Raw genomic sequence first — 27635 nt, forward strand, 5'->3', positions numbered from 1 at the left:
GGGACGGATTAAACAGGGGCTCGGTTGCGATTCTCGTTTAACCCGGTTAAACCTGATTAACGGAAGGAAAGTGCTCTGCGTAGCTGATCCTCGACGCGAACGATCAAAGGATCAGCTCGCTTTCGGGGAGACTGTGCTCCGAAATCGAATTAATAACGCTAAACCGGAGTCTGCGACGCGATCCTTAAGGCGATTCGCATTAGCGCGCGCGCGCACGCTCGCTTTTACAGGCTCGTCCCACGCTGGGAACGTTCGCCATTTTGGTTCCGTGGATATCGACAACAGCTTTCTCTCGATCAATATAATATTTCTCTGTGAATTGGACAAGCTAGAATTTTTTAGGATGTTCAATTTGGCACGGATAGAGGCAGAGATTGCTCTCTGGGGCACTGTTCCGGCTCCGTCGGGAGAAGCAAAGCCACGCCTACCGTAAGTAGTGAACATATAAAACATTCATTGTGGTGTTTCAGAGCTGAATTTCTTGGGGGAATTTCAACTTAGCAGCAGTTCGAACATTATTTTTTCCTGATGGGGTTAAGCTTCTCTTCTGGATCGAGCCGAACTAGATCGCTATCGGCGACACCCGATTACAAGGAATTCCTCCCTGCTGCGGGGGCGTGTCCGACAACAAAACCCCGGAATATCTGGCTCGTCCAATCTCCACCCCCTCCCTCCCTGACGGAGTCGGCCAACTGCCGGTGGACGGCTATCCGAAAGATTCATCGAATTTCTTCTCGCATTTCGATCCCGGAAAGGTTCGTGGCTCGGTTCTTCGGCCAGCACGCCGAAATTCTACGGGAATTCGGGAGCGGGCAGCCTCTTCTTTCGGTGTTCGACGCTGCTAGTCGTCTCGGCGCAGACGGAGAAAAAATGCGAGCCGAGGGGTCACTGAAGAAAAGAGGCTAGAGGAGCTAGAAGAGCTAGAGAGCCGGCCGTTCATTCCGGTCAGACGGCGCACTGATTCCTTGAAAAATTGCCAACAACTCGTGGCCATCCTTCCTTCCTTCCTTCCTTCCTTCCTCCCTTCCTTCCTTCCTTCCTTCCTCCCTCCCTCCCTCCCTTCCTTCCTTCCTTCCTTCCTTCCTTCCTTCCTTCCTGCCTTCGTTCCTGCCTTCGTTCGCGTTCACTTTACTCTCTCTCTCTCTCTCTCTCTCTCTCTCTCTGAAACCATCTTATCTCGCCTCCTTCGCTTTCTGCGATGGTCATCTACTATACGTCACCATGATCACGCAATTAAAGGCCAATTTCCTTCACTTCACCGCAATTGCCGATATTTTTATACGTTTTTCAAACGACGATGTGGAAAACGGGAAACCGTAGGCGAAGAAGGTACCGGAGGTTTGATATCCGTGATAAAACGGTGATCGGCTTGTTCCGGTGGCAGGCGCATATCGAATGCCGGGAACGGTAACAATCCTGCGTAACGAGGCCACAATGGCGACAACGTTGCTATTCATTCGCCGCACGAATCCTAGCCGGAACACCACCACGGGGTAACCGAGCCACCCTCCGCGCGCGCGTTCCCGTTCCCGTTCCCGTTCCCGTTCCAGTCGATTCGACGTAGTCCCGGGGAATAAGATCGCGGACGGGGATAAATAGCTCGGCGAGAGGAGAGAAGACGGCGTTCGTTCCGACCGACCGACCGAGAACTATTATTCTTGAAAAAGCATTTTACCGTACCGGATATACACCGCTATAGCTGGCACGAAGGGATGATTAAGAAAAATGGTTCGTTACATACTCCGATAAAGTTAGGGGATCGATCGGCGCCAAGAACGTCGACCCAGACTGAACTTTAGTCCCGCCTTTCGAGCGCCGGCCAATTAAAGTCTCGGCTAAAACTCGACCGCCGAACCGATTTATTTATTTAACGCTGGATTCATACTGTATTTTCCGATACTCGACTGTCGACCACTCGCTCTTGTTTACCCTCACCGTCTCGAATCGTTGGATTCGGTATAAGAAACAGCTGATCCCGATTCTTTACTCTCGCGATCAAGCTCGAGGAGTGGAAGATCGCAGGAGGTTGAGAGGCGATCGCGCGGAGGATTCCGTTTCGCGAGAGCATAACTCTTGCTGTTTTCGTGGACGGTCCGTACACGCCGGTGATCCGTTCGGAATCTCTCATATCTTCCAGCCGCGCTTAGCTCAGCCTCGAGGCGAGCTCGGTTCTCGGTAAGTAGAAGCTACGAGGCTCTAGGAGCTCGAAATTCTCAGCTCTGGTCTTTATTGGTCTTGCGAGCAACGAGCAACGAGCAACGAGCAACGAGCACCGGTCCGTACGACGGAACTGGTCGACCGAGCTCAAGTCTGAAATATCGTTTGCCGGGTGTATAAACGGTCTCGTTCGGCTCTAAACCGTTCGCGAAACGATCGGCGATTAGGCGATACAAGGTTTCGGAGAGTAACGATAGCGGCTCGGCGACGGGAACGATCGGGACAGCCAGCACAGGACACGTCAATTAACAAAGTCGTCGATAACGGAGGGAGAGAGTTCGAAGCTGGTCTCGGGGACCAGCCTGGCAGAGCCCCGGCTACCGATGCTAAAAGTTTCCGTTTGAAGCCTGACATGGTTTGCCAGAAGGGGATGGGGGTGGGAGGTCCGCGGTAAAGGGCCAAGGGGAAAGGGGGGAGAGCCAGCAGTACCGGTTTTATGCAACGGGTCTAGCCGCAGGAAGAGGCAGTTGGAACGGAGCCCAAAAGCCCGGGAGCTTCATTTTGAGAATATTCGGAATCCGGAATAAGGGTGGAATTACTCGTAGCACGTGGTACGTACAACCGTGCCGGTACAATGGGCCACGGCATTGTCTCGCACGTCGCCGTTACATAAAGTAGGTGTTAACCGTCCTTTCGTACACCGCCACCCCTCCTCCCCTCCTCCACCGCCGCTCCCTTGATATTCCGTGCACGCACCCTTCCAAGGTTATCTCCCTCGGAACCAAGTCCGAGGAGAAATGGATTAATCCCCGACCCTGTGTCCCGCAGATTGGCCGATAGAGCCGGTGTTGGGTGTCGTCGACACTGTCCTTCCCCTCTACTCTCCTCTATCTCGCTCTCTTTCTCTCGCTGTATGTACAGCGCGAAGCGCCTAACTCGATCACCTCGTACAACTTCGAAATTATACGATACGTTGTACGAAAAAATCCTATCAATGCTGATAAAGTGTTGAAACGTTGAGAGAATTTTCTCACGCTTTTCTCAACGGTTAAACCATCGTTGAAGCGTCAAGTATCTTCCTATCGTTAAACAGAAACGAAAATATCGTTGGGTTGAAAAATAACTCGAAGAAAGCAGCAGGATTAACCATCAACTTGGAGGGTTGTTCTGGTGGAATGAGCACCGAAAGAGTGGACGTTTTATGAGTCGAGTTGAAGAGGCTCCTTTCGCGAGGGAGTCATAGAGTCGTAAAGTCTTAAACTCCTTAAGTTTTACACTCATAAGCTTTTTAAATCTTAAAGTTCTACAGCCTTAAAGTTCAAGAGAGTTCGGAAGTATTCGAATTATAGAGGCTCGGAGCTTTACAGTTCTAGAATCCTAGATTCCTAAAGACCCACCAAAGTCCTAAAAGATCCTACAGTCCCAAAACACAAGGGGTTCCGAGGTCGCAAACTCCCGGAAACCCAGAATCCCAATTGGCGCTGCAATCGTTCGAACAAACACCTGTCACTTATAAACAAGCGTTATCCTTTTCGCGAAACTGTTCTAAACCCCGATGTCGCTGTTTACCTCGCCGCCACCAGGGATACGACACAATTAATCGCAAGAGCACGACACAGCGGCGATATGAACGAGACACGCGCGACAAACAGCGGAAGATCGGGATAAAGACAAGCGTGGCCGAGGGTGTTCCCCCGCGTCGCGGGGGCGGCCGGGCGATAAAAGACAAACGGAAACGCTCGAGTTGGCTACAGGAAACGGTATCGTTCTATCGTTTCTACTCTGGCGGAACGACGAGCTGGAAAACAGGGGTGGGAACTCGGAAGGCTCGGGCGGCTAGAGACAGACGCGGGGCCGAGAGGATAGAGCGGAAAGAGAGGAAAGGAGAGAGAGAGAGAGAGAGAGAGAGAGAATGGTAGCAGCCGGCGGGCGGAATGGAAACATTAAAGTTTCGCAGTTGCCTTCTCAAAGCGGACCCGATGCAACCGGTTACCAATACGTCGAATTTCCGAACGCACCGAGTTTTCCGGATTCCAGAGCTTCGGTGACTCGCGGGAACCACCGCGCGGCGCGGCGCGGCGCCACGCCGAACCGACCGGAAAAGTCCCCTGCTACTTCCCGCCGAGGACGGAGCTTTCCAAATAATAATTTAACGAATGTCTGGAAGAAAGGCGTAAGCTACAAACTTTCTGAAACTTTATTCTTACCGAAGGGGAATCCGGAAATCAGAATAAGACGAGGATGTAGGCAGGAAGAATCGGAGCTGTGGCTCTTGCAGGAAGATGCGCGAAACGTTCGTGCACTCTGGCGATAAGAAGCTTTCACTTATTTCGTTCTCAGCGTAGAGGAGTCCAGAACTCGGAATAAGGATGCGGACAGAAATAGTAGGAGTCGAGACTGTTGCGGAAGGACGCGCGAAAGGTTTACGGAGCTCGGTGACGGGAAGCTTGCACTTATTAATTTTTCCGGACGGCCTCGACCCCTTCGGAGAGCGTTTAACGAGGCTCCTCGAGCGGCTAAATCGAAGACAAAGCCCTGGGTCTTAGTCGAGGCTTAACCTATGCTAAGCGGGCTGAACCCGGTCTCGCTCGCTTCGCCTTACGCGCAGACTCGTTCGAAGCCGACTCGCATAGATTACAATGCGAGCTTAATCGAGTTAGCGCCTTCTCGATGCCCGCGAACGGGTCCGTTCATCGATCCGAGCCCCGAATCGTCTCGTTTAATCGGATTCGAGCCGGGTATCCGTCCGACGAATCTCGACGAGTCTTCGATCGCCGCCAACGGAACCACGGCTCATCCAACGGAATCGGTGCGGGTTACAACGATCGCAAACGATCCACCCTTTCGCCTCTCCCCGCCCGATCGTCAAACCTCTGTCGATCGCGTGCAACGCGGTTAAGCCGTTTCTTTCCGAGTTTGCGAATTTATTGCTCCTCGGATGGCCGAGCTAATCCTTGTACGCTCCTCGGAAATAGTTACGAGAAAGATCCTGGGATAATCATCTCCACCCAATTCCGTTTCATACTCGAACACTTTGGCCGGGGATCCAACCGCAGAAGTTCCGTCAGATCAAAGCGACGTAGTCGATGAAATGAAAATTGAAAAGATAAGATCTACCATGTTAGCAAGTACTTTTTCAATCTTCTTGCATCTTTCGGATCGTAATCTGTACTTTTCCAAGTCTGGACGACGAGAAAGTCTGTTAAACGATAAAAAGAAATAATGATTTGTCGGACGATGTGTTTTGAAAATTGTCTGTTCAAAGTATATCTCGAATCTTCTAACGTCTAAAGCCAAGTCAAACGAAACGGACCGTTTCCAACATTTTCCTTTGTTCGAACGTAACGAGGAGCAGCTCGGAAAGCCACGCGGGTTCGAGGGAGGCAAGTAAGCGCGCGGCGGTTCGGTAGTCTAGTTGGCGAGAGAAGCTCGTGCGACAGAAGGTCGTAGAAGGGGAAGAAATCTTGATCCGGTCTGTCGTTTCGTGCCACCTTCCCCGAGTATTCAAATGGCCTCGTTCCGAATCGATTTCGAATTATCTTCGGCGAACGGATTTCGCCCCCGGGGGGATGGGATAAAAGGGAGAGTCTGTCGGTGTAATGGAGAAAATGGTCGAGAGACGAAGAAAAACTTGCGTAACGAGAGAGGGAGCCAAGAAGAGAACCAAAGGGGAAAAGACAGAGAGAGAGGGAGGGAGGAGAAAAGGAAGGAGGAAGACCGCGGGAACTTTTACCGAGCAGCAGAATGCCTGGGCGGAAGACAAAGAACGGGTTCGGGGGACGTCTCTCGTCCGATTAAACGGACGCGGCTGCATTTGGCAAGGTCTTCGACCGACTACCGGCGAGCCGTGTCCCGGTTTTATCTACTTGTTGGCTGTAACTCCGCCCGTGAACGATCCCATCCGCGAACCCACGCCGATCCCTTCGCTAATTGAAACACGCTGCTGCTCTCGTCGAATCACCCGCCACGCGAAAACTGAAACGGCTCGACGGTTTTACCCTGTCCTCGAGATTGCCTCCACTCGTTTCGCCGATACTTACCACCGTTGCCACGCAGGACTATCTGCTATCGGGTCTCGTCGGCCCGTTTCCCTCGGTTTTTTTCGGGGCGTCGCGTCGTCATCTTTTTGTCTGTTCCTTGCTGTCGCGTTAATTTGTCCAAGAGAGCCGGGGATTCTTGAACCAAACGCATTCGTTTTGTCTCCTCGTTAGCCGAGACAAAAGGGATACGGCACAAAAGATAACGAAACTAGCGCTCTTTTCATCCGGTCTGATTAAACAACTAAGCGCCGCCGCCGGTGCCGTCCTTAACCGTGGATTCGGCTCTGATAAGCCGTCGGTCTCGTTCTGCTGGCTCTTCCCCGGCTCCTCGTACCTCCGTGTAGCGTTGTCGATCCTCACAAAGGAGTATCAGAGTCAAAAGATCTCGGGTAATAAAGAGTACCGCCTCCGTTATTGTCCGACGATCCGCGACGAGCATCACCGCCGAATCTCGAATCTCGAATCTCGAATCTCGCGCGAGCTCAGACGTTCGACGACGTCCTCGCGCGTTTTTACGGTTTTTGGCCAATAGCCTCGGTGCAAGCCGCGCCGACGAGAGGATCTTCCTGGTCCTATCGCACGACTCCGGAACGGATAAATTTGTAATAAAGACGGGCCACACCGTGATATCTGCGATCGTAAAAGTTATCGGGCACGGCGCGAGACCCGCCCTCCGGTGACGTGCTCGAAATAATAAAGAATCTATCCCGGTTTTATTCGCGCCCGGGCACAAATCCGCCGAACGATGTCTCGTTTAATACCCGGCGACGAGTCTGTTTGCTCTTTGGACACCGTTTTCGAAGCCCGAGAAGGAGAAGGAGACGCCCTTACGGCGTGACAGAATTTGTTTCGAGAAGACTTTTCAATTTCCTATTTTTGCGAAATGTTATCGGGCCGCGGTGCGTTAATCCTGGGGCGGTTCGGCGCCGCACCGATAGAAAGCGAATAGTCTTTTTCGCAGAGAGTTGTTTCCGCCGTTAAAGTCACGAGACTCCGAGATCGGGGACTTTGTCGTTCGATCGGGTCTCGGAGCGCCTTCGAGCGGAAGAGACAAGCTTCGGGGGAGGTAAAAGCGAGGGTGGCGGTCCAAATGATTCGAAAGAATTCCGTTGACCGTGGACCGGCTACACGATTTCACCGAAAATTCCCTTATCTCTGCCGGGGAGAAGAGCCCCGCTAGATCGAATTCTGGCGAAACGTTACGTTTCCCGGCGTACTCTTCTCTCTCGTTTCCTCTCGTTTCCTCCCGGCTCCGCCGTCGCGCCGGTCTCTCGTCTGGTCTCGAAGGCGACGAGTTTAAGCGGAATTCCGGCACGGCAGCTCGAGATCGCAGCCCCCGACTGAAATTGATTGATGTACCGCCTGCCGAATCCGACGTAGCCACCCCTTCTCCTTTCCTCCCCGTTACACCTCTCTCTCCCTCTCCCTCCCTCCCTCTCTCTCTCTCTCTCTCTCTCTCTCTCTCGCTTCGTAACCACTCCGCGTTTTCGATTCCTTCGAACTCTGCATTAAGTCCGGAGACTTGTCGAGGTCTTTCTCTCTCTCCGGCTGGCTTCGAGCGGAAATGCACTCGGCCGATTCATTGCGCGGAACCCCATTACCCTCGCCAGGTCCCGGCGACCGATCCGTGTACAGAAGCAATAACGTCGATTTGAAAATCATATAACGGTGCAACCGTGCGGAACTCGAACTTTCGTCCATTTCCTCTCCTTCTCTCTGTCTCTTTCTCACCTTCTCTTTGCGACCCACAGTGGCGAATTTGTCCGAAAACCTGGACGAAATTGTGGGATCAGGACCCCCAGACCAAAAGTATGTAGGAGATCGGAAAGAAAGGGAGGGTTCCGTGGGTGAGCGCGTTAGTCGATCGGCTACCACCAGTGAGGCCGTGGGTTCGATTCCCGCGGCGGCGGTGCCCTCATTTTTCCCGAGATCCTACAAAATGAATATTTCTGAGGCACGTTCTTAACGTAAATGTACACAGTCCAGTTCATAGCTATAACTAGTCGTATAAAGCAATGGATTTAAAGAAGAGGTTCCTCTCTCTAAAATTCTCCACTGTATGCCAAATGGAGCCACACGACTTCGACCGCGGTCGTCGAGATTTCTCGATCTCGCGACAGGGCCGACACTGCGTCGAGGCACGCTACTTGAACGAGATTGGGAATTTTCGAAGAGGGCCCCGTGAAAAGCGAGCGGCCGTCCATTCGCCGGCAACCACTACGTCAAGGTTGCTGGCAGCAGAAAATTCACTCCGCGAGAACGAAAGCGAGAGAGAGAGAGAGAGAGAGAGAGGAGAGAGAGAGAGAGAGAGAGAGAAAGCATTTGATCTTTCGGCCTCGTATCTGGCTAGGTGGACGCGAAAGACATTAATAGGGTTCTTCCGGTTGTCTAGTCGGTCGATCCACTTTCAGGCGAAGAGAGACGAACTGGTTCGGGCTCGGCCGATTGGCTCGTCGATGGTCCGCGCACCTACAGAATCTCTCTATCTCTCCATTGTCCCCGTGAATGGCGAAGCCAGTCTAATCACTGTACCCCATTACACAGACTGTCTCTCTCTCTCTCTCTCTCTCTCTCTCTCTCTCTCTCTCTCTCTCTCTCTCTCTCTGTCCGCGATTCTTTTTTTTTCTTTCTCTTTCTCTTTCTCTTTCTCTCTCGACTAAAACCTCACACCGTTTGTGGACCGCGCGTCCCTCTTTCCGAGCCGTTGCTGCAGGCCCCGTTCCAACCCGTTTCGCTCGTTCGCCAGTCTTTCTTCGTCTTTACGATCGCCATTCGAAAGGTTACTGCCGCCGGCAATAGCTCGAAGCGTTTTTTTAAGACCGATAGTTCGAAATCCTGGCTCGATTGCTACCTCGGGGATTGATTGCCGGATAGAACGTGCCAACGGGCTCTTGTAATTCCCAGGCAAGCCCTTCTAATCGACAGAGAACGACCCCGGATACGTAGCGGAGCTTCATCCGCGACAGCCATTCGTATCGCGGATTCCGCGGACAAGAAAAAACCGTCGGACAGGATCCAGGTACCTTCAGATTCTGAGACTCTTTGGGATTTTCTGGAATCTTCGCTTTTGAACACCAAACCCCTCTAGTTTCGTTGATTAGTCCACTTGGGAGCTGACAAGTCTGCACCATGCAGCGAAAATGTTTTCGAAAATGCTTGGGTAATTCAGTTCCTAATGTGAATTAGACGGAGAATTTTCCAATGGATTTCCCTCGGTCGACAACCGGACGAGACAACTGTCGACTCGAGGCAAAGGAGAATTACGGGGAATTGCATTACTTATCGAACAATTCCCGGTGTCTCGCGGACCGGCGCGGCGTTTAACGAGAGACGAAATCCACGGACTCTTCGTTCGCTCCGATAAACGTAATTCCGCGCGTACCGAGCGCACAAAGACAACGGGGTATCCAGAGAGTACTTTGATCGTTTGTACGGGCTATGCGAATCCGCGAGTCTGTACACTTCCATTTGTCCTGTGCGCGCGATATCCTGTAGACTCGAGAGGTCCCTGGCAGTCGGGACCTGTTCGAGTTTGTCCTGGCACGCTGTTACACGTCGATTTGCCGCGACGTCGTAAAGCCGAGTCTCGGAACGGCGTCGAACGAGATCTCGTCGATCGCCTTTGGGGATTCTCGAGTGTGGACACGATCGAGGACGAGCGCGATATTCTCTTTACGGTCGTCCCGCGCTCCTTCATCCTTTCCGTGACAAACTGCCGCGCGACCATTCTTCAAACGGCCACCGCTTTCGCAGGAATAACCCGTTAATTTACTTCGACCAGTGATTCGAGATCCGGGATCTGGACCTCCGCGATTCTCAGCAGTTCTCTATCTTAACCCGCACGATCCTGTACACTCCTGAAAGTCTTCGGTGAGATATACAGTTTCTAAACACTAATTCTTTTTACTCCCTGGAATTGTTAATATTGCTTCTCGTTTGTTAATCGCTTGTGCAAGCTGGTTCCAACGATTCTTATGAAAACAGGCATATTGTTCCCGGTAGCTGTGCCCAAGTTTCTTTATAACTGAGAAATGGAAGGTGTAGCACGCCCGTGCTAGCATACCCGTGTCTTTTGGACCCCGAGAGCGTAGTAGAATTTGCCAGAGTACCCTGGTTTGTCAGAGATTACACGAACTACAGAAACTCTTTTCCTTTTATTCCATAAATGGCGTCGAGGTCTCGGGACCCGTGTACTTCGAGACTGTAGGACATTTACCTCGAGAACCCTTGATCTCTCGGAGCCCGGCAAAAATTTTCTGTATACCGATTTTTGATCCCTAATCTGGTTCTCTCTCGCTCGCCCCGTTCTTTACGTTTCGGCGGAGGATCTTTCGGCGGATACGCGTCGTAGCTCACGAGAAATGCCGAGCAGAGCTGCGCGGAGCAGTGCAGAGCGAGAGTTAACGGTGGCCTGGCGGCAGCTGTTACATCGTAAGAGATTCCCGTCGAAATTGCATCTTAAAAATATGATCCGACTTCATTCCGCGGCAGCAGCCGTTCCATGCCCTTCCTCGTCCCTACGAAATGCTCTCGGTCGGCTTTTTGGTCAGCTCCACGCCCTTTACGATTTACCGGATGCAGATCCGACGGGAATCTCGATGCTGCAATGCGCAATACCAGCCGAACCACCATTTCAACCCAAGACGATGATCGATCTTTTCAAAAATAGAACCAATTAACCTTTTAACCCCGAGTGACTTTTCAATCGCTCGGGCAAACCTTCAATTTGCCGGATCTATCTCATCGGTGGACCGTACTAATTACCCTACCGAACATTAAAAATCGTAACGCTCACGATCGGAGCATTCCAGTTATTTCGAGATCGATGAAAGCAAAAAGGATCCGCCCTCGGATGAGGATGGCGATGCGCGGATTACGCGGCGGCTGGCGTTGTAAATAATAGAGTTTCACCGTGGCGCAGGGTTTTTGTCCCACGCGTTGGATTCTTCTCCGCGAATCCTCGTGTGTTATGCGGACGTCGCGAGAATTTGTATAGCGTCCCGACGCGACGCGACGCGACGCGACGCTCCGGTTTAATAAGGTCGCGCGATAGGACAAGCGGAATGAAACGGTCTTCCGCTTCGAGAACCGTGGGCGAAACTTTGTTAAGAAACACCGACGATACACGGCTGTCTACGGAATTCTACAAGCCCCCCTTCTCCCCTTGAGCCACCACCATCCTCTTGTGTTCTTAGAGATTTGGACAGGTTTTGCACTTACGTCGTGTATCCACGTGAGCTTCGACCAGGGCGGGTTTGCCCTTATGCGACACTCGAAGTAAACGTCGTCGCCCTCCTTGATGTCCTCCGGGCTCAGCGTGGATCCCAGGTTCAGCGACACGATCGGCGGATCTGCAGGCAAAACAGAGTTAATTAGGAACCGGCAGGCACGCACCTTTCAGCCCTTCGTTAATAAACGCGACACCGTAGTCTCGCTCCAGTCGCGTACCGAGCTTGTTGCTTTCGAAACTTTCCTAACACCGACGAAAATTTTTCTATCAACTCTTTGCGCTCCAAGCTGTTTTAACTTCAGCAACCAGACGCACTTCCACCAACCCAGAATACTTCCACGAGTTTTTTCTTCGGTCCGACGGAAATGAAAAACTCGGCGCGTTTACTGATATTTTAAACTCAAATTTTCGAGAGTTTTTTTGGATACACACGAATTCGCTAATGTTAACCTGTTTTTGAGTTCTGGTAATTCTTGGCGGCGCCGCGAAGGGCAAACAGTTAGCGTCCTTTTATTCGAAGATTTACCTCTCAAAAATACGAATGAACAAAGTCGCGGTGAATTGAGAGAGTTTCGATAAAAAAGCAAAGTAACAAGAGACAGATTACGGTGCCGCATGTGTCCCTGGAAACCGTGGAACATTTGTTTGAAAAATTTTGTCGTACAACAAATAGCCGGCTACGAGCTATTTGCACAGTTGGGGCTATTTCACAGGTTTGCGTTTCTTTCTTGTCGCTAGACGTTCGCTCGCGGAAGACGAAGAAAATCGTTGACCGTCGAAACAGCGCACGAGTTCTCTTCGATGGGCACTTCGTTTCCGGTCTGTCCGTGTCCGGTCCAGTCCACTTCAATTTGCTAAGTGACCGGTCGGTCCGAGGAACCGTGCGCCCGCGATTGAAACTAAGACGACAGTCGATTCCGCTTTCCCTTTATCTTCCAAGTTGCCCCGTTTCGGTATAATTTGGTCGCGAGGAAACTCGGAAAGTTTCGGAGTCGCGGGGAAGCGGTTCCGATCGAAAAATGTTCAAGACTCCCGGAACAGCTAACTGCGCTTTAACAAATTTAAGGCTCGCCGACTCGGAACCGCCGGACTTCGTTTCGCCGCTGGTCGAAAATGCGGCTCTTGCCGACACACGTTATAGAGGGAAGAGTTTCTTCTCGTGTTCGTCTTTTGTCGAACTAGAGTCGCGTGTTCAAAATCAGAGTAGAACGCGTCGTGGAGGTTCTGGATTATTTTCCGCTCGAACAGTAGACATCGTTGAGCTAACTCGGCGCCGTGGGTATGCGAAATCGCACACAGCTTCCCTCTCGCTCGGTGTCGGTCTTGAACCCGTCGTTGCCAAATATGAACGGGGCCGAATAAATTTCCCGGCCAGCCGATAAACCGGGCTGGCCATCAGCCTGGGCACGGCCGGCTTCCGTGCAGCAGGTGTGTCCGGTGTAATAAATAAAAATAATCTCGTAAAAAACGTATATATTCATGGTCCCGTGATCCCGCACAGCAGCGGCGCATGGCGCGCGCGCGCGGAGCACAGCGTTCCGCTTTTACGCGCGACGATGAATTCGGCTGCGACGCCAACGATGCGTGCGGATGCCTCTTTGAGCATTCCGGGTTCGAGCGGCTTTGCGACTGGTCGCTTGGTCACGCGAGAACACGGGGACACACCGAATGGTCGAGAATCGAGCTAAAGTTCCCTTCGCAGTCGGCTCGATCGCACATCGAAAGTCACGCGCGAAGACCAACAGCTAGTATTTCGAACTGACTCGAGTCGGTTAGAGCTGCTTCGAATTGCTTTAAGCCGACTCGGGTGGCTCCAGATGGGTTTAACGCAGCTGCAGCAGCTTCAAACTGGCTTAAGCCGACTCGGATAGCTTCAGACGGGTTTTCAGCAGCTTCGAACTGGCTTAAGCCGAATTCCAGCTGCTTCGCACCACCTTGAGCAGGTTCGAACAGCTTCGAATTGGTTCAATTCGATTCAATCGATTGACGAATACACAGTAATTGTACATAGAAGGTGGAATAAAATTTTCTCTTCCTGAAAGAAGGCAATTAAAATTTTAATTCTGAAGAGTAACATTAGAAAAAATGCGCAAAGATCCTCGATCAAGGTCCAACGACGCCGGATCATTTGGGAACGAGGAATATACGAACAATATTCGAGGCGTTGCTCTGGAAACTTGAAGAAAGGGCGAAAACGACGCCGGCTGAAGAAACAAACTGGCAATCCGAGCCGTTCCTCTAACAAGTACGAAACAGCACGGTAATCGCGGACGAAGAAGAACTTTTAACTAGAATTCATTAGAGCCTCGTCAGGCCGTGTAGCAGTATAACAGACATCCAGCATCGAATGTTCGTTCATACCGCGGGGCACGGGTGCAGAATAGCAGCTTCATTTTCGTCGCTATACGTTCGCAATTTCGCAAGGGGAGCAACATAATTTCTCTCCATTAGCTTTCGAGAGCGCGCTCTCGCGTCTTCATTCTTTTCCGGTCGCAAAACGAAAGAGCGACCGGGTAGCTAAAGGGAGAGAGAGAGAGAGAGAGAGAATACGAGGAGAACCGGATGCCGTGGAATTATCTTAATCCGAAATGCTTCACGGACGCTCAGTTTTTCCTTGGTCGGTTGCTTGCTCCGCGCGGGACCCCGATCTCGAAATTCTGAGAACCGCGCAGGCTAGGTAGGTCCTCGAAGAACTGCCGGCAGTTTTCCATGCTCCTTGTATCTCTCATTTACCGTCTTCATTAGTTTAATCATACCGGCGCCCCCTCTTATCCTGTTTTCTCTCTTCGAGGAGAGTTTATTCTTCGGGCGTTCTCGCAGCATTTAATCGCGCGCCACGATAAATTTCCTCCCTTTCCGGGTGTCTTCTCTTTCTTTCTCTCTCTCTCTCTCTCTCTCTCTCTCTCTCTCTCTCTCTTTCTCTCTCTTTCTCTCTCACTCGACGTCTCCTCGAGAGATAGTATTAATTAGCTCGATCGCGTCTCCGTCGCGCCACCCTCGTCCCCCGTGATCCTTCCGTTGTTTTTTAACCCTCAAGCCCTCCTCGCTGCATCGTTCGCCCGTCCATTGTTTTTCGTAGCTCGTGTACCTCGGCGAGCGGTATTCCTCCTCCGGGATTGCAATAAATTCCGCCCCCGCGTGCACACTCTTCACCCTTCACCGTTCACCTTCCTCTATCCTCTCTTCGTCCCGACTTTTCATTTTCCTGCTCGTAGCTCGCGGATCGAGGCTTCGCAATGGACGGGAAACGAAGCGCCCTCTCTCTCTCTCTCTCTCTCTCTCTCTCTCTCTCTCTCTCTCTCTCTCTCTCTCTCTCTCTTGTTCAGAGGATAATGCGTAATTTCGACGATATTGCGCGACGGTCAACGTAATTGGACACACAAAGGGACGTCGTTCTACTCTTGTAACTATCCGGCTATCGTTCCGCCCTGACGTACCTTGATAATCGAATTTTTTCCGGCGAATTTTCGAAAGAATTCAACCCCCACTCTGTGACACTCGTCTACAACTTTACGAATTTTGCGACTGCCAACGCTTCCGTTATAATGGAAGCGTTGTAACTGAACGTTTCAACAAATCGGTAGGTGATCGGAAAGAAGATCGCGAGGCTCGCGAATCCATCGAAGGCGTCGGCTGCGGCGCGGCTCGTCCGCTTTACGAGCAGTCCTTTCCCGTATGTCGCGTATATATCTGTTTTTTCCACGGCCGCTTTACGATCAACCAGATTACGGAACAGGTTCCGCATAGGCGCGCAACGATCGGTCCCGCTGAATTTCGGCAGTAATTCGCCGGAAATCCGGCCGGAGGCCGTTTTATTGTCGCTGTAAAAAAGGAGACCAGATCGGCGAGCCTGTATCTCTGTGTCTACCTGCTTGTGTCGATGGGTGGGCTCGTATTCAACGTAAAAAGGCTCGTAAATCGGCCGATTTCACGACGGGGGCTCGACGGAAGATGAGTCTAGGATGAGAGAGAGAGAGAGAGAGAGAGAGAGAGAAAAAAGAGGCGACGCAAAATCAGCACTACACTCCGCGGCCTCCATTCATTTTACGAGGCTCGACCTTGGTGCGTATGCATGCATCAAGGAACCCGATCGTGGACCGAAAGAGAAATAAGTTTCGAGCCGGAATCATCGAATATGCATTTAACGTCACGTGCCGATCGTAAATGGCCGACCGAGGGACGCGGAACGAAACGAAGCAGAGCGGAGCCGAATGAAGCGGAATCTTGCCGCGGAAGGACCGACGCCGAAGAGATAGAATATATGTTTATCGGATACTTACAGACGATGTCGATCTTCCAGGATTTCTCGACGAACAGTCCCGTCACGTTCGGGTTCTCGGCCCTGCAGGTGATCGTCTTCCCGTGGTCGTCCACGCCAGGCTCGAACGCCACTATGCTCATCGTTCGGTTCTCCGAGCGCTCCTCCTGCGTGACAGATCAAATGCTTTCCGTTAGGCTACTTCTCCGAGGAACCGGCGAACGCAAGTGCAAGTGCAGAATTATTCTTACGAATACATTCCATGTTCCATCTAAACTTTATTTTAAACGACAAAATCGAATTTTGCTTTTAGCGTGACAACTACGATTGTCGTTAAACGAGAAAGTTGTCAGCTCTTCGAGGGGCTAGAAACGCGGCGGCAGTTTCCGCGCGAAACATTTAATTTTTACCGTTCGTGAAAATACGAACGGGCCCCGCATTTGAAGAGAGAATGAAAATAATTGAGAGAGGAGAGGAGAGGAGAGGAGACGGATTGTCGCGAGGATATTTAGCCACCGCCAGCGTTGATCCCACGAGCGGCGAGCTCGAATGTTTTCGCTCCAAGTGAAACGAATGCGGCGTATAGTTCCAGTCGGCAGTCGGCAAGCGGCTGTACATTTTTCCACAACAATTGAATATTTCAGCGGCCTCTTAAAATCTTGCGGCAATAATGCCCCCGCGTGCCCGCGTGCCCGCGGCGAACAAAATGGAGAGAGGCGGTTGGCGGAACGATACGGTTTTCGATCGTACTCGAGCGGAAACGGTAAGTCCGCCGTATGGTTACGGAAATTACAATGGCGCGGCGGCGGACGTCCTTGTTCCCGGCCACGGGGAGAATCGATGGCGTTCTTACCAAAGATTTATTCGACCGCGAGGAAAGTCGGACCTTTCGAATCGAGGAACAAGCCCGTAATTCAACCAGCCTCGACGAATCATACGTCGAAAGAGAACCCGTCGCCCTCGTGTATTTCGTTGGAACCTGGAACTCGATTCCCGAAAAACCAAACCGAAACTACGAAACTTGATATTTCCAATAATGCAACTACGAAAACCGGTCCGAGATCGAAGACACACTCGATAGCGGAGTTGCCGGGCTTCGTTTCCAAACGCGGCTATTCCGAAACCATAAGTTTCTCCGTTCTTCTAATCGCTCTATAAATCTCTATACGAATAGAATTTTGGTAATTTTGAAATCTAGTAGCTAATCCTAATTCGTTTACGATTTATTCTTCCTTTTAGAATCGCCTAATTTTGCCGATCGATAGATTGTACCAGTTCCGAACCTGCAGGAGTCTGTTACGACACTGTACACAGGGTTGTTGTACCGTGTCCATATTTGCTAGCGATTCGGGGACCCTAACCCACGCAATTAGCCAATCGTCAGGCATAAACGCCTCCGCAGGACTCTGTAGCGATTGCGTGTCGACTAATCCGCGGCGCTTGTTGCGTATCGGTCGTTCATTCACGGAAAACAAAGCGAGCGCGTGGTTACGGGCGCATGGGTGGTGGCAACAACGGGGGAGGGAGAATCAGGGATCGGTTAATTGGCAATTAGCATGCGGTCGATGAAGATATCTGGAGTCGACAGGTGTGGCTGCTTAATTCAATCGGCGCGGAGCGGCTCAGCCCGGCCCGACCCGACCCAATCGTATCTTTCAAGCTGCTGCTGCCGCCCGCCTGCCTCTTGCCGAGCTCCCACTGTCCTCCCCTTAGTTTCGAAGCTCGCGAAATCGGATGCTAGTCGAATCGGTCGAATCGGTCGACCCGAATTCCTTTTCTGACGAGTAAAAGAGGCTCTTGTACCCACTTTTAATTTTTTTTTTAAACTTCCAACTTCTGTTACATTGGATTACTCTCGCAGTACACGAAGAGTTATGTCCCTCTAATTGTTTGTGTCTTTGAAACCATCAGCTAACCGCGGCTAATATTTTCCAGGTGCTATTAGGGAGCCGTGTGCCAGCACCGTGCAAAAGCTTGTTAAAATCGGACAGTTCGGGTCCTTCCCCTGTCAGCTGGGACTCTCGATCGTCTTCTTCGTCCGACCGGAACGCTTTCGCTGTGTTTCTGCGCCGTGAACTTTTCCCGAGGGAGAGATTCGCCGCCGAGAGGTATAGTTATCGGTTCCTCGAAGCGTTTCGACCTTTACAGTTCTCCTCTTTTCCTCTCCCGACAGTTTTCTCTTTCTTTCATCGAGGAAGAGAGAGACGTCTTTCTTCTTCGGAGTTCGAACTCCTCCCTTCGAGATCGCGTCTATTTTTCTCCACGGAAAATCAAGCCGGCCACGATTTCACTGTGTCCTTGAGAACACTCTCTCTCTCTTTCTCTCCTATCACTCTCTCTTTAACCGTGTAAATCGTATCGTGTCGCGAAACTCCTCGTTAGCGGCCGACGAGGCTCGTTAGCGGAGCCGATCGTTTTTCAATCGCGAGAACCACGAAATCGCTGACGAGCGTATCGGGCCAACTGTCCGTTGATGGAGAACAGGGAGACGTCGAAAACAATCCTCCAACGCGAGCCGAGGGCCACGGGATTGCTCTCGGTCGACGTCGGCCAATTTCGTGTACCAACGAAAAATCCCGTCGATCCCTTCTCGCGGAAGCGATCCCAGGAGAAACGGGGAGATGAAGCGGTAAAGTACTGCGTTTACAGTCTGCACGAAATCCGTCGTTTCTCTGGTTCTAGTTTGCGCGGGTATTTCGATCATCGGTAGACCGCACATTTTTTTATGCAAAATCAAAACTGTCTGCGCCAATTGTACAAGAGCAGGCATATTATGGCCTTGAACCCGTAAATAACGCTGTAATAGTTTTTCCGGTTTCTCGGGCCAAATGCCCGGCTGTGCGCCGGCTTCACCTGCATCGGTCCGGCTTGTATCGGTTGACACGCTTTGAAACGAAATTCCGAGTCGAAGTAACTGCTCTTTTTCTGTCGGGTAGGTTGAGCAAGAGGATGAGGACGCGGACGGCGGCGCGTCGGTGGAAGATAAATAGAAAAACGGGACCGAGGCGCTATAGAGAGAGAGAGAGAGAGAGAGAGAGAGAGAGAGAGAGAGAGAGAGAGAGAGAGAGAGAGAGATAGAGGGAGAGAGAGAGAGAGAGTCTCGCCGTTCGGAGCGGAGCAGAGCAGAGCAGAGCAGAGCAGAGCGGAGATCAGAGCGGCGTCAGAAGCTGCCGGTAAAATTCACGCTCGGTGGAATCCGGCGCGGCTCTTTAGAAAGGATTCCAGAGCGTTAGCAGGACTCGAGGTCCTTTCGAGTCCGGGCTAGCAGGAATGAGTTTCCAGCAGATGTTGCCGACGTTGCTTACGGTCCGCCTCTCGACCTTAATATAACCAAAATTAACCATACCCCCGTGCCGTCGAACTCGTTCCGCCATATTCTTCTTTTCCCTTTTTATCTCCTCCTCCCTCGGCCGCCCTTCTCCACCTCTTCTCTCCTCTCCTCTCCTCTCGTCTCCTCTTCACCGCACCACCCTCTGGGTTTCCTGGCTCTCTCGTTTCTCGCCATCTTGCGGCCCACGGAATTGGACCGAGCGACGACGTCGGCGTTCAAACGCAAACAGGGAGAGAGAAAAAGAGAGAACCGTGTAGGATACAACGGCGCGGGGAATTATTATTTTCAAAAATTACATCGGACGCTTCGGCAAACTCTGAGAGCCAGAGAGAGTACTGCGAAGATCGTTTACGCTCTCTACAACCGGAGAAGCCCGGCTAGTCGAGGGGAAAGCTACTCGCGAATATTCGCCTTCAGGAAACAGAGCAAAAGTACGGGTGGATCGATAAAAATTAGCTTTTGACTGCTTCGCCAACTGCGGGAGACACTCGGAAAAAATGTTCAGTATACCACGTATTCTACCCTTGTTGTTAGCTTTTACACCCTCGTTACATTCTACGAATTTTATTAATCATTTGTGTGCTTAAATTTCCGTTTGGCCCGCGTTCGTTGCTAAGCGTAAACACACACGTTTAAAACATCGTCGTTCTTTGGCATACAATTTTCGAACATATATAAATTCTCACGCCATTCCCAATCGTCTGCTCTCGCGATTTTTACGAAGCAGAAATAACGCGAATGGATGACAGGTAACTAGTTACAATAAGACGAAGCAGCAAACTCGAGTAAACCACAAGATCATCCCGCTGTCTCGCGAGATGGGAACAGAAAGTTCGAGCTCAAGGTGTCTTACGGTGATTCGCTAGTTTTGATGAAAATCACAATTTACACCTAGTACACGAGTCCCCGAGATACGACGTCGTCATGCGAGGGAGGCAACAAAGATGATAAATCCGACGCTGCTCCTCCCGAGCTACCCTAAAGATGGCTGCTACTGGTAACCTGTAGACAGCTACTCTGCATTTTTCCTGCGCGAGATAACCCGTGCGTCGTTCGCCGTTAATATCTGGGAAAAAATCGCTCGACCAACTTGCTGATTCTCTTTTTATTTGACATTTTCGGGACGACGTTGATGGCTCGAGTCTTCCGATAAGGAACATCGTAAATTAAAGTATGAACGTCGATCGGCTTCAATTCGGTCACCCTCGACATTTTTATTTGATCAATTTTTTGAGATGTTAGAAGGATTAATTTACCAGGTAATGCATAAATAATGTTTTAATAAAATTGCTATCAGAGTAAAAGTTCGAGCAACAGGACAACAAGAACGATCTTTCTCGGACCCGACGCGACGCAACGAGACGCGAATAGAGACGTACATTTGCATCGAGTTTGTTTCGCCGTGCGGTAGAGATCGAGACGGGGTAGGAGAAGATCGTTTCCGGGACGTCGAAACTGATAACCGTTCCCGCTGATCCAGTATCGGCGAGAGCACAAATTGCGCCGCGGAAATGGAACGTCGATGAGGAGAAAGACTCTCTGACGCGGAGAGCCGCGTGCTTGGACGGGTTCACGGAGCCATAACTACTACCAGCTTCCATCCAACTCCGCGCGATACGTTACGAAGTTAGAGAAGCCCTTTCAGCCTGTTCCCGAACAGGGAACAGGGAACATGGAACAGGGAACGAGCGCGAGCGGTCTTGCGAAATGCGCGAAAATCGGTGTCTAACCTGACACGGGAATATTCGATGCGCCGACGCCGATAATGTATGTGTCAGAAAGCTGCCCGTTTACGCTTATTTGTTGAAATGCTGGGATAAGCTCTGCACGCTAAAAGAGCCCACGCCCAGGGCTCTGGCTAGACGCTGTCGAAACGCTCTCTATCCGGCTTTACCCATTCGCGGAATAATCTTCTAGTCGCAGGGCTACCTACTGGTTCGCAATGCTATCCGCGCTATTTGTATTACGCTAACTTCTCACATTTTTCACTTATTCCCATTCTCGCTTCTCCGTTTAGTCTACATATTCTCTGTTCTACTTTTCATTTATCTATATTTACTCTATCCTTCACTCAATTTTTCTGTTGTTTTACAACTAGACACATCTTCCTAATTGAAGAAATTATGAACGACAAAAAAGTCCCAATCGCTAACTGCGATCTCCACGGTGTTCCACCGCTACGAAACCACAAAAGGTTCCTTCACCCGTGAATAATGCTAACAACAATCTGTCACGTGGAATTCCTTAGGCGGTTCGAGGCAGCTGGACCGTTCTCTCCCGATAACGTATCGATAGACAACTATCGAGCATGCGAGCGTTTCCTCGATGATCGAGATATCGCAGGAATTCATTAAAATTCTCGGTGTTTCCCGAATATTCGATGCCGCGTTCGGTCCCATCGCGGAATCTTCACACGAGCCGAGCAGAGCAGAGCAGAGCAGAGCCGAGTCGAGTCGTGCGTGGGCCACGTCAAAGAATTTTAATTTGGTCGCGCAAAAGTTCGTTCGGCGGGTTCCAGCTGGTTGGTCCCGTTGTCACGGAGACGGCTGTTTTGCTCGAATTAGAATTCCGCCGCGTTTCCATCGGTGGCTGTCGTTTACTCCGTTAATCAGTCCGTGTAACGGAGTCTCGGTCTCTCCGCGGGAAACACGGGCGTTGTGAAGAGAGCAGAGCAGAGAGAGAGAGAGAGAGAGAGAGAGAGAGAGAGAGAGAGAGAGAGAGAGAGAGAGAGAGAGAGAGGAGAAAAGGGGAGAGAACGAGCGAGAGAATATTGCGAGTGGTGGCGCACGGGATATGACGGGATACGACGAGCCGGAGCCGGAGCCGGAGCCGGAGTCGGAGCCGACGAGAGGCGAGAGAGGAGAGGAGAGGCGAGAGGCGTCGTTAAGCGTTGCGGCCACGGCTTGTTAATGAACTACGCGAAATTAATTAGGGCCGCGCGTCAGCGTGCCGGAGACAACGGCAGCCTCGACTCTCTCCGCTTCGGTCTGCTTCGCTCTGCTCTGCTCCGCTCTGCTCGAATCTGCTCGGTTCAGCGTGCACGTGCGCCGCAACGTTACATCTGTGATTCCGGATTATCGATAATGCGTGGCGCCCCCGGGCTCCGACCTCGCGCCTAACCATTCGCCTAACCATCGCGCCGTGATTTAGGTCCGCGCTCTCTCGTATCTGGCCGCTCGCTCGGCCGAACGGGAGATTACCTCGGACAGAGCGGCAAGATTACGAGCGATTCCCCGGGCCTGCTACAAGTCTTCCCGGGTGCTAACAATCCGCTTCCAACGCCGATGCTCGTCCGATGTCCGTCTCTCTCCCTACGATGACTTTAACCCCTTGGTTTTGGCGCGCGTGACTATCCTACCGGATTCACTCGGTACGTAACACGATGAGTTCCAAGGTCATACCAGGTCGAAACTAAGAGAAAGATGTAATGTTGATTTTTACGATCCCAGCTGGACAGAATTTTCGCTGTAGGGTAGCCGGGGATCAACGATTCCGACTATGGGGGTGGACGGAGGGTGCGCGCCGTGGCGGTGACAGAGATCGAGGGACACAAAGGGGGCGGTAAGCCGTTAAAGGGGTCGGCGATAAGGGTACGTCATGGCTCGTTTTCGCGGTGACGATGAAGGTGGCGACGTGCCTTCTTAAAATTCGCGGCGCGAAGGCGGGACGGTGGCGCGGCTTCTAAGCGGCAGATAATAAAATACAGCCGAGGGTTCGCGACGGTAAGAGGAACGGACGATCGTTGGTTGCCGGGAATCCTTGGAAAGAAAGGGTATTCGTGGCAAGAGAGCTGAGACCTTTACCACGGAGCTAAGGGAGAAAGAGACAGAGAGAGGGAGGAGAGAGAGAGAGAGAGAGAGGGAGGAGGGAAGAGGCGAGGACGAGGTTGAGCGTAGCCGAGGACAGATATTAACGTAAGCAGATCCTACGAGCGGCGGAACACGTAGACCACTTCTATCGCATTACCATCCTGATTATCCTATATAGTCATCCGGGGGCTGTCTTTAGGCGTTTGCCCGCGAGCTCCGCATTACGTGGCCCCGGCCAGAAAGCGTTTCGTTAGCGGCCCCCGAGAAAACTGCGATGGAGCCGCGTATAATCGCGCGATATATTATCTTTATTCCCTGTCCGCCGCCGCATCGGCGCGCTTAAGACCGTATAAATATTTCGAAATGAAATTCCGCAACGAGCTTTACGCGACCACCTTCTCTCCTTCTCTCTCTCTCTCTCTTTCTCCTCAGCATTTTCTCTCCCTTTGCTTTCGACCTGCTAGTCGCCGTCGTCGCGAGAACGTTCGAGCGCCGGAAATTAGAGCGGCCAGAAAAAAAGTAGAATATAATTTCACCGGTCGGATGACAGTTTTCCGCCCTTCGCACTGCCAGGCAAATATGCGTCTGGCACTCCTCAGCCAACGGAATAGGTGCAACAGAAATGTGCAAACGCGATTCCCTCCGCCGCAAACGTTCGCTTCGTTCAGCGAAAACCCCTTTACCGCTCTTCGAATCGAAGCTCCGCGGTCTACGGATATTTTGAACCGGTTGGGAGAACGCAAAATTTCAAGATGCGAACATACCGGGTGAATCGCATAGGATTTTACGACGATGATTCAGGAATTTCGGAAAATATGACCTTTAGAAAAAAGTCTCTCTCATGACTCCGAGCGAATGTGTTAAAAAAGAGTCTTGAACCACCCTATAGAAGAAAAAATAATTTTGTTCGGTTAGAGTCGTGGGTTAAGAGAACTGCGGGTTCCCGCGTCACCGGTTGCACGTTGCACGTTGCACACGTTGCGCCGCGGGTTCTCGAGCGCGCAAATGCACCGGGACGTAATTTACGAGACGGACGGACAGACAGTCTGATTTAAATTTAAAGGAAGTGAAATTGGAATACCTTAGTGTCAGGACGCGTTGCCGTATTTCATCCTAGCCCGCGTCCAGCCCACGAGTCACGCGGAGAGGACGAGTAGGGGTGGAAAAGGTTCGAGGGGGTCTAAAAGGGGGAGGGAAGGGGTCCCAGAGCAGAGGGTGCGAGAGGGTGCGAGAGGCTGCGAGGGGCACTGGTTAATTAACGAGCACCGGCCGAACGCGCCGGCTATAATAAGCAGCTTAGCTGTTAATTAAATGTCGCGCTGCCTTTTGTTCCTCCGCCGGGACACGACAAATTTCGTTAAGGTGATGCGCTAATAATTAGAAAGCGATAGGCGACCGGATTATCGGGCTCCAGTCGGCCGAGCATAATAGTCGACTGCTTGCTCTCGCCACCGACGGGGAATATTTTCGGCCACCGACGCGACGCGACGCAACGATGTCGCTAAGTTATATGGTATATACCCAGCCCGGTCGCGTCCCGTCGCGTCCCGTCGATATCCCGCTAATTGAACCCCGTGTCGTAAAGTTGTCGCGGATAATCGAATTGCCGCGACACCAAATTCGACGTCGGACGAAGAAAATTCGCCAGCGAAAGCCCATTGTGCTGTCTCGCTTTTACCGGGGGATCCTCGGGAACTTCGAAACCCTGCCATTATACTCTCTAATCCGCTTTCATAATAATTACACGGTGGATCTTTATGCATTCGTCGTACGTGCATGTCTCTAAATATTTTTATTTTGTCCCGAGGACGAAGGAAATTTTTCCATTGTTTCTATAAAATTCTGCATGGAAATGGGGATTTTCCTTCCAACATCCGCAAGTCTAATAATAAGTTTTTTTCATTTTTTTTTCGAACATTCGGTTCTACAGTCACGGAAAATACAATAGAACCTCGATTTTCGAAACCGTGTTTTACGTTTCATAAGCAGAACAATTGAATAAAAGACGATTCGATCTGAAGGAATTTGAATGAAAAGCGACTAGTCATAATCACTCACCGTGGTGTGCTTCAGCTGTCTTCTTCCTTTGTACCACGTGATGACAGCGGGAGGCCTCGATCCAGTGGTTTCGCACTCGACGTCGTACCGTTTTCCGGCCAATAAGGACTCGTTTCCGACTCTCGTTTTGCCATGCCTCCTTATGACGACGGTCAATGGTTTCACTGGTGGAAAAATCGAATCACTGGTTAATTCATCGTCATCGTCGATGACGGGAACCGTTCGCAAACGGCTCGTTTAGAGACACACAAGCCCGCGCACACACGCGCACATACCGGGCGCACGGACGATCTGTTTGGGCGGTATAATACGGTCCCACACCCCCTGCCCTTTTTCTCGAATCACCGAGTCCAGCAATCACGCGGTCCAACGACGCTAATCGGCCGCGATAATTAAAGCGAACCGATAATTAAGGCGGACAAACTTGTCGGGTACAGTGAGCGGGAAGAGAGGAGGGGCAGAGGTACGACGCGAGTTCGATGCAAATTGTGTGCGGTCGATTCAACCTGCTGTAAAACTGGCGACTAATCGATCAATCGCTAGTCATTTGTCATTTTTGGGCTTCACAGCGGGCTGGGAAATCCGGTTTTTCTGGCCAAAATTATTATAGCGTTATTTCGAGGTTTAGGGTTACGGTATGCTAGATCGTTGAATTCGTCTCGACACCAGCCAGAATATTACGAAGTCGAAAATATACAAGGTGTCCTCCACACCGTGGACAACCGATTCGGAAGTAATGCTGTGCGCAAAAGTGAGTCGGAAAAAATTGATAAAATTTTCTTGTGTGACGCTCCGTTTTCGAGAAAAACGAGTTTGCGACAAAAATGAGTAGGTGCAATTTCAAAAGGTGAAAAGTCTACAAAACTTTAAGAATATTGTAAGAAAATTATTAGTGGAAGATATAAATTTATATTTACCTCGCAATTAATGTACAAACTTGAATTTCCGAATTTTTTCCGTATCACTGTCACCATCGCTTATAATCCGATTTCTTAATCGTGACATCGTGGTCTACTCCCGTGAACAGTTGAATGAGCACTGGCTGACGGAACATAGAAGCAGGCTAAGCGACCCGGACGGAGCAAAACAAAATACATTGCGTCTCGTGAGATGACACGTCTGTCCCCGTATACAAACAGTATCGGCGTCGCGACATAAGACGAGCCCCTCTTTTTTCCCCCCACGCCTTTTGTCGTCGAACGCGGGAAAGAAGAAGCAGGTAGCAGCTGGGGAAATTATTCAACGATTTCTTTGTGGGGGCCGCGAGAGCGCGATAACGATCATCGTTCGCCAGTAAACATTGATTTTCCCGGGCGCGTGTAAACGCGCGGAACGACGCCGTTTCCACCAGTTTCCACCAGTTTCCAATGGCTAGGCGACGATCGCTTTGACGGACGATAAATCCGCGTCCCGAATTGGCCAATACCGAGCCAAATACGACCCGCTCGCGCGTGAAATATCAAAACTATGAGACGCGGTGCCGCCGGGCAAGGAAAACGGAAAATCCGCTTTTCGGTGTCGTTAAAAAATTTTTTTAATTTCCTCGTCAACTTAGAATTTACAGGTTGTCCCAAAAATGTACTTCCTCGAAAGGGATGATTCCCGAGGTCATTCCCAAGTCTCCCCGTTCGAGTCGAATCGGCTCGAATCGACAATGAGTTTCGATATTTTTCTGGTCCGTTCTTTCAACGTGGACGATTCCTTCCGGTCGTCCCGTTTTCATTCGTTCGCTTATTCGTATCGCTCGGCCTCGTTACGTTAGGGCCGGCTGAAAATCGCTTTTCGATTTTACGTTAACGAGCCTGGCCGCTTCCGCGTGGCACGCTCGTCAGAGGGAGACTCGAATAATGTGTTTTGATTTGAAACTCGAATCCTCGACACATGGTGATACTAATTCGCGCAATACAAAACAAAAAAAAATCGATGTTGCTCGAGTCACCTCGGTTAAGCGAAACGCATCGTCGGATTGTGTCGGATGACGTCGCGACGCGTGTTACAAGTTTTTGAACGAGCGACCAGGGATTCGCGAGACCCGCAAATATTTGATTTGCCGAATTTTCAGAATCGACGGCCTTCTCGATTATCCGCAATCTCTCGGCGATCTCTCTTGCGCCGGCAGCGGTTCGCTTCGTCACCGCTCAGAGGGTTTTTTAATTTCTCTTCTGTTTTTTGTTCCGCCAGCCATGAGATGAATACACGCTGGATGCATGGTCACTTGGCGCAGGTCGCGAAAATCAAAGAGCGAGCATCGATCAATCCTCTCTCCCTCGCCTCTTTTCGGCTGGTCCGTCGCTTTTTCAGCTTCTCTCTTTCCGGTTTCCCACCAGCTCTCTCTCTCTCTCTCTCTCTCTCTCTCTCTCTCTCTTGTCTCCACTCTTCTATGCACAGGGTGTACCAACTTCGTCGCGATACAAATGTCCGCAGCCGTAATGAAAATTTACGAAATTCCCGGAGAGCCTTTCAGAAAGTCGAACTTTGCCGATCTTACTGGGCTCGCAAGGGAAAATCCCCGACCCAGAAAATTGCGAAACTTTAGGGATACGTAGGGCTTGTGTAGCTATACATTTCCGAATTTTTGTTTGCTGCCCAAGTTCCCTCCGTGGTCGGGGCTAAAATCGAAGTTTCGAAATTCGGCTAGTTTTTTACTTTATTTTCTAACGTTCGAATTGTGGTAGGTAGAATGCAAGAGTTAGACTTTTAAACTGTATCTATGCTGCAATTTTCATATGCATTTCTCTCTTATTACTAAACT

At 50.9% G+C, this 27635-nt stretch overlaps 1 protein-coding gene across 2 annotated transcripts in view; it reads right to left on the reverse strand.

Moving 5' to 3' along the window:
• The window catches only part of LOC143361569 (hemicentin-1), a 374791-nt gene that overhangs the window by 32241 nt on the left and 314915 nt on the right, over window positions 1-27635 (reverse strand). For both annotated transcript variants that reach the window (XM_076801071.1, XM_076801072.1), the window contains exons 7-9: window positions 24884-25047; window positions 15708-15852; window positions 11418-11548 (exon numbers count right to left, since the gene is read on the reverse strand). In XM_076801071.1, coding sequence (XP_076657186.1) covers window positions 11418-11548; window positions 15708-15852; window positions 24884-25047 — 440 coding nt within the window. The remainder of the gene's footprint in view (window positions 1-11417; window positions 11549-15707; window positions 15853-24883; window positions 25048-27635) is intronic.

The sequence above is a fragment of the Halictus rubicundus genome, chromosome 15 (genome assembly GCF_050948215.1).
Source record: "Halictus rubicundus isolate RS-2024b chromosome 15, iyHalRubi1_principal, whole genome shotgun sequence".
NCBI lineage: Eukaryota > Metazoa > Arthropoda > Insecta > Hymenoptera > Halictidae > Halictus > Halictus rubicundus.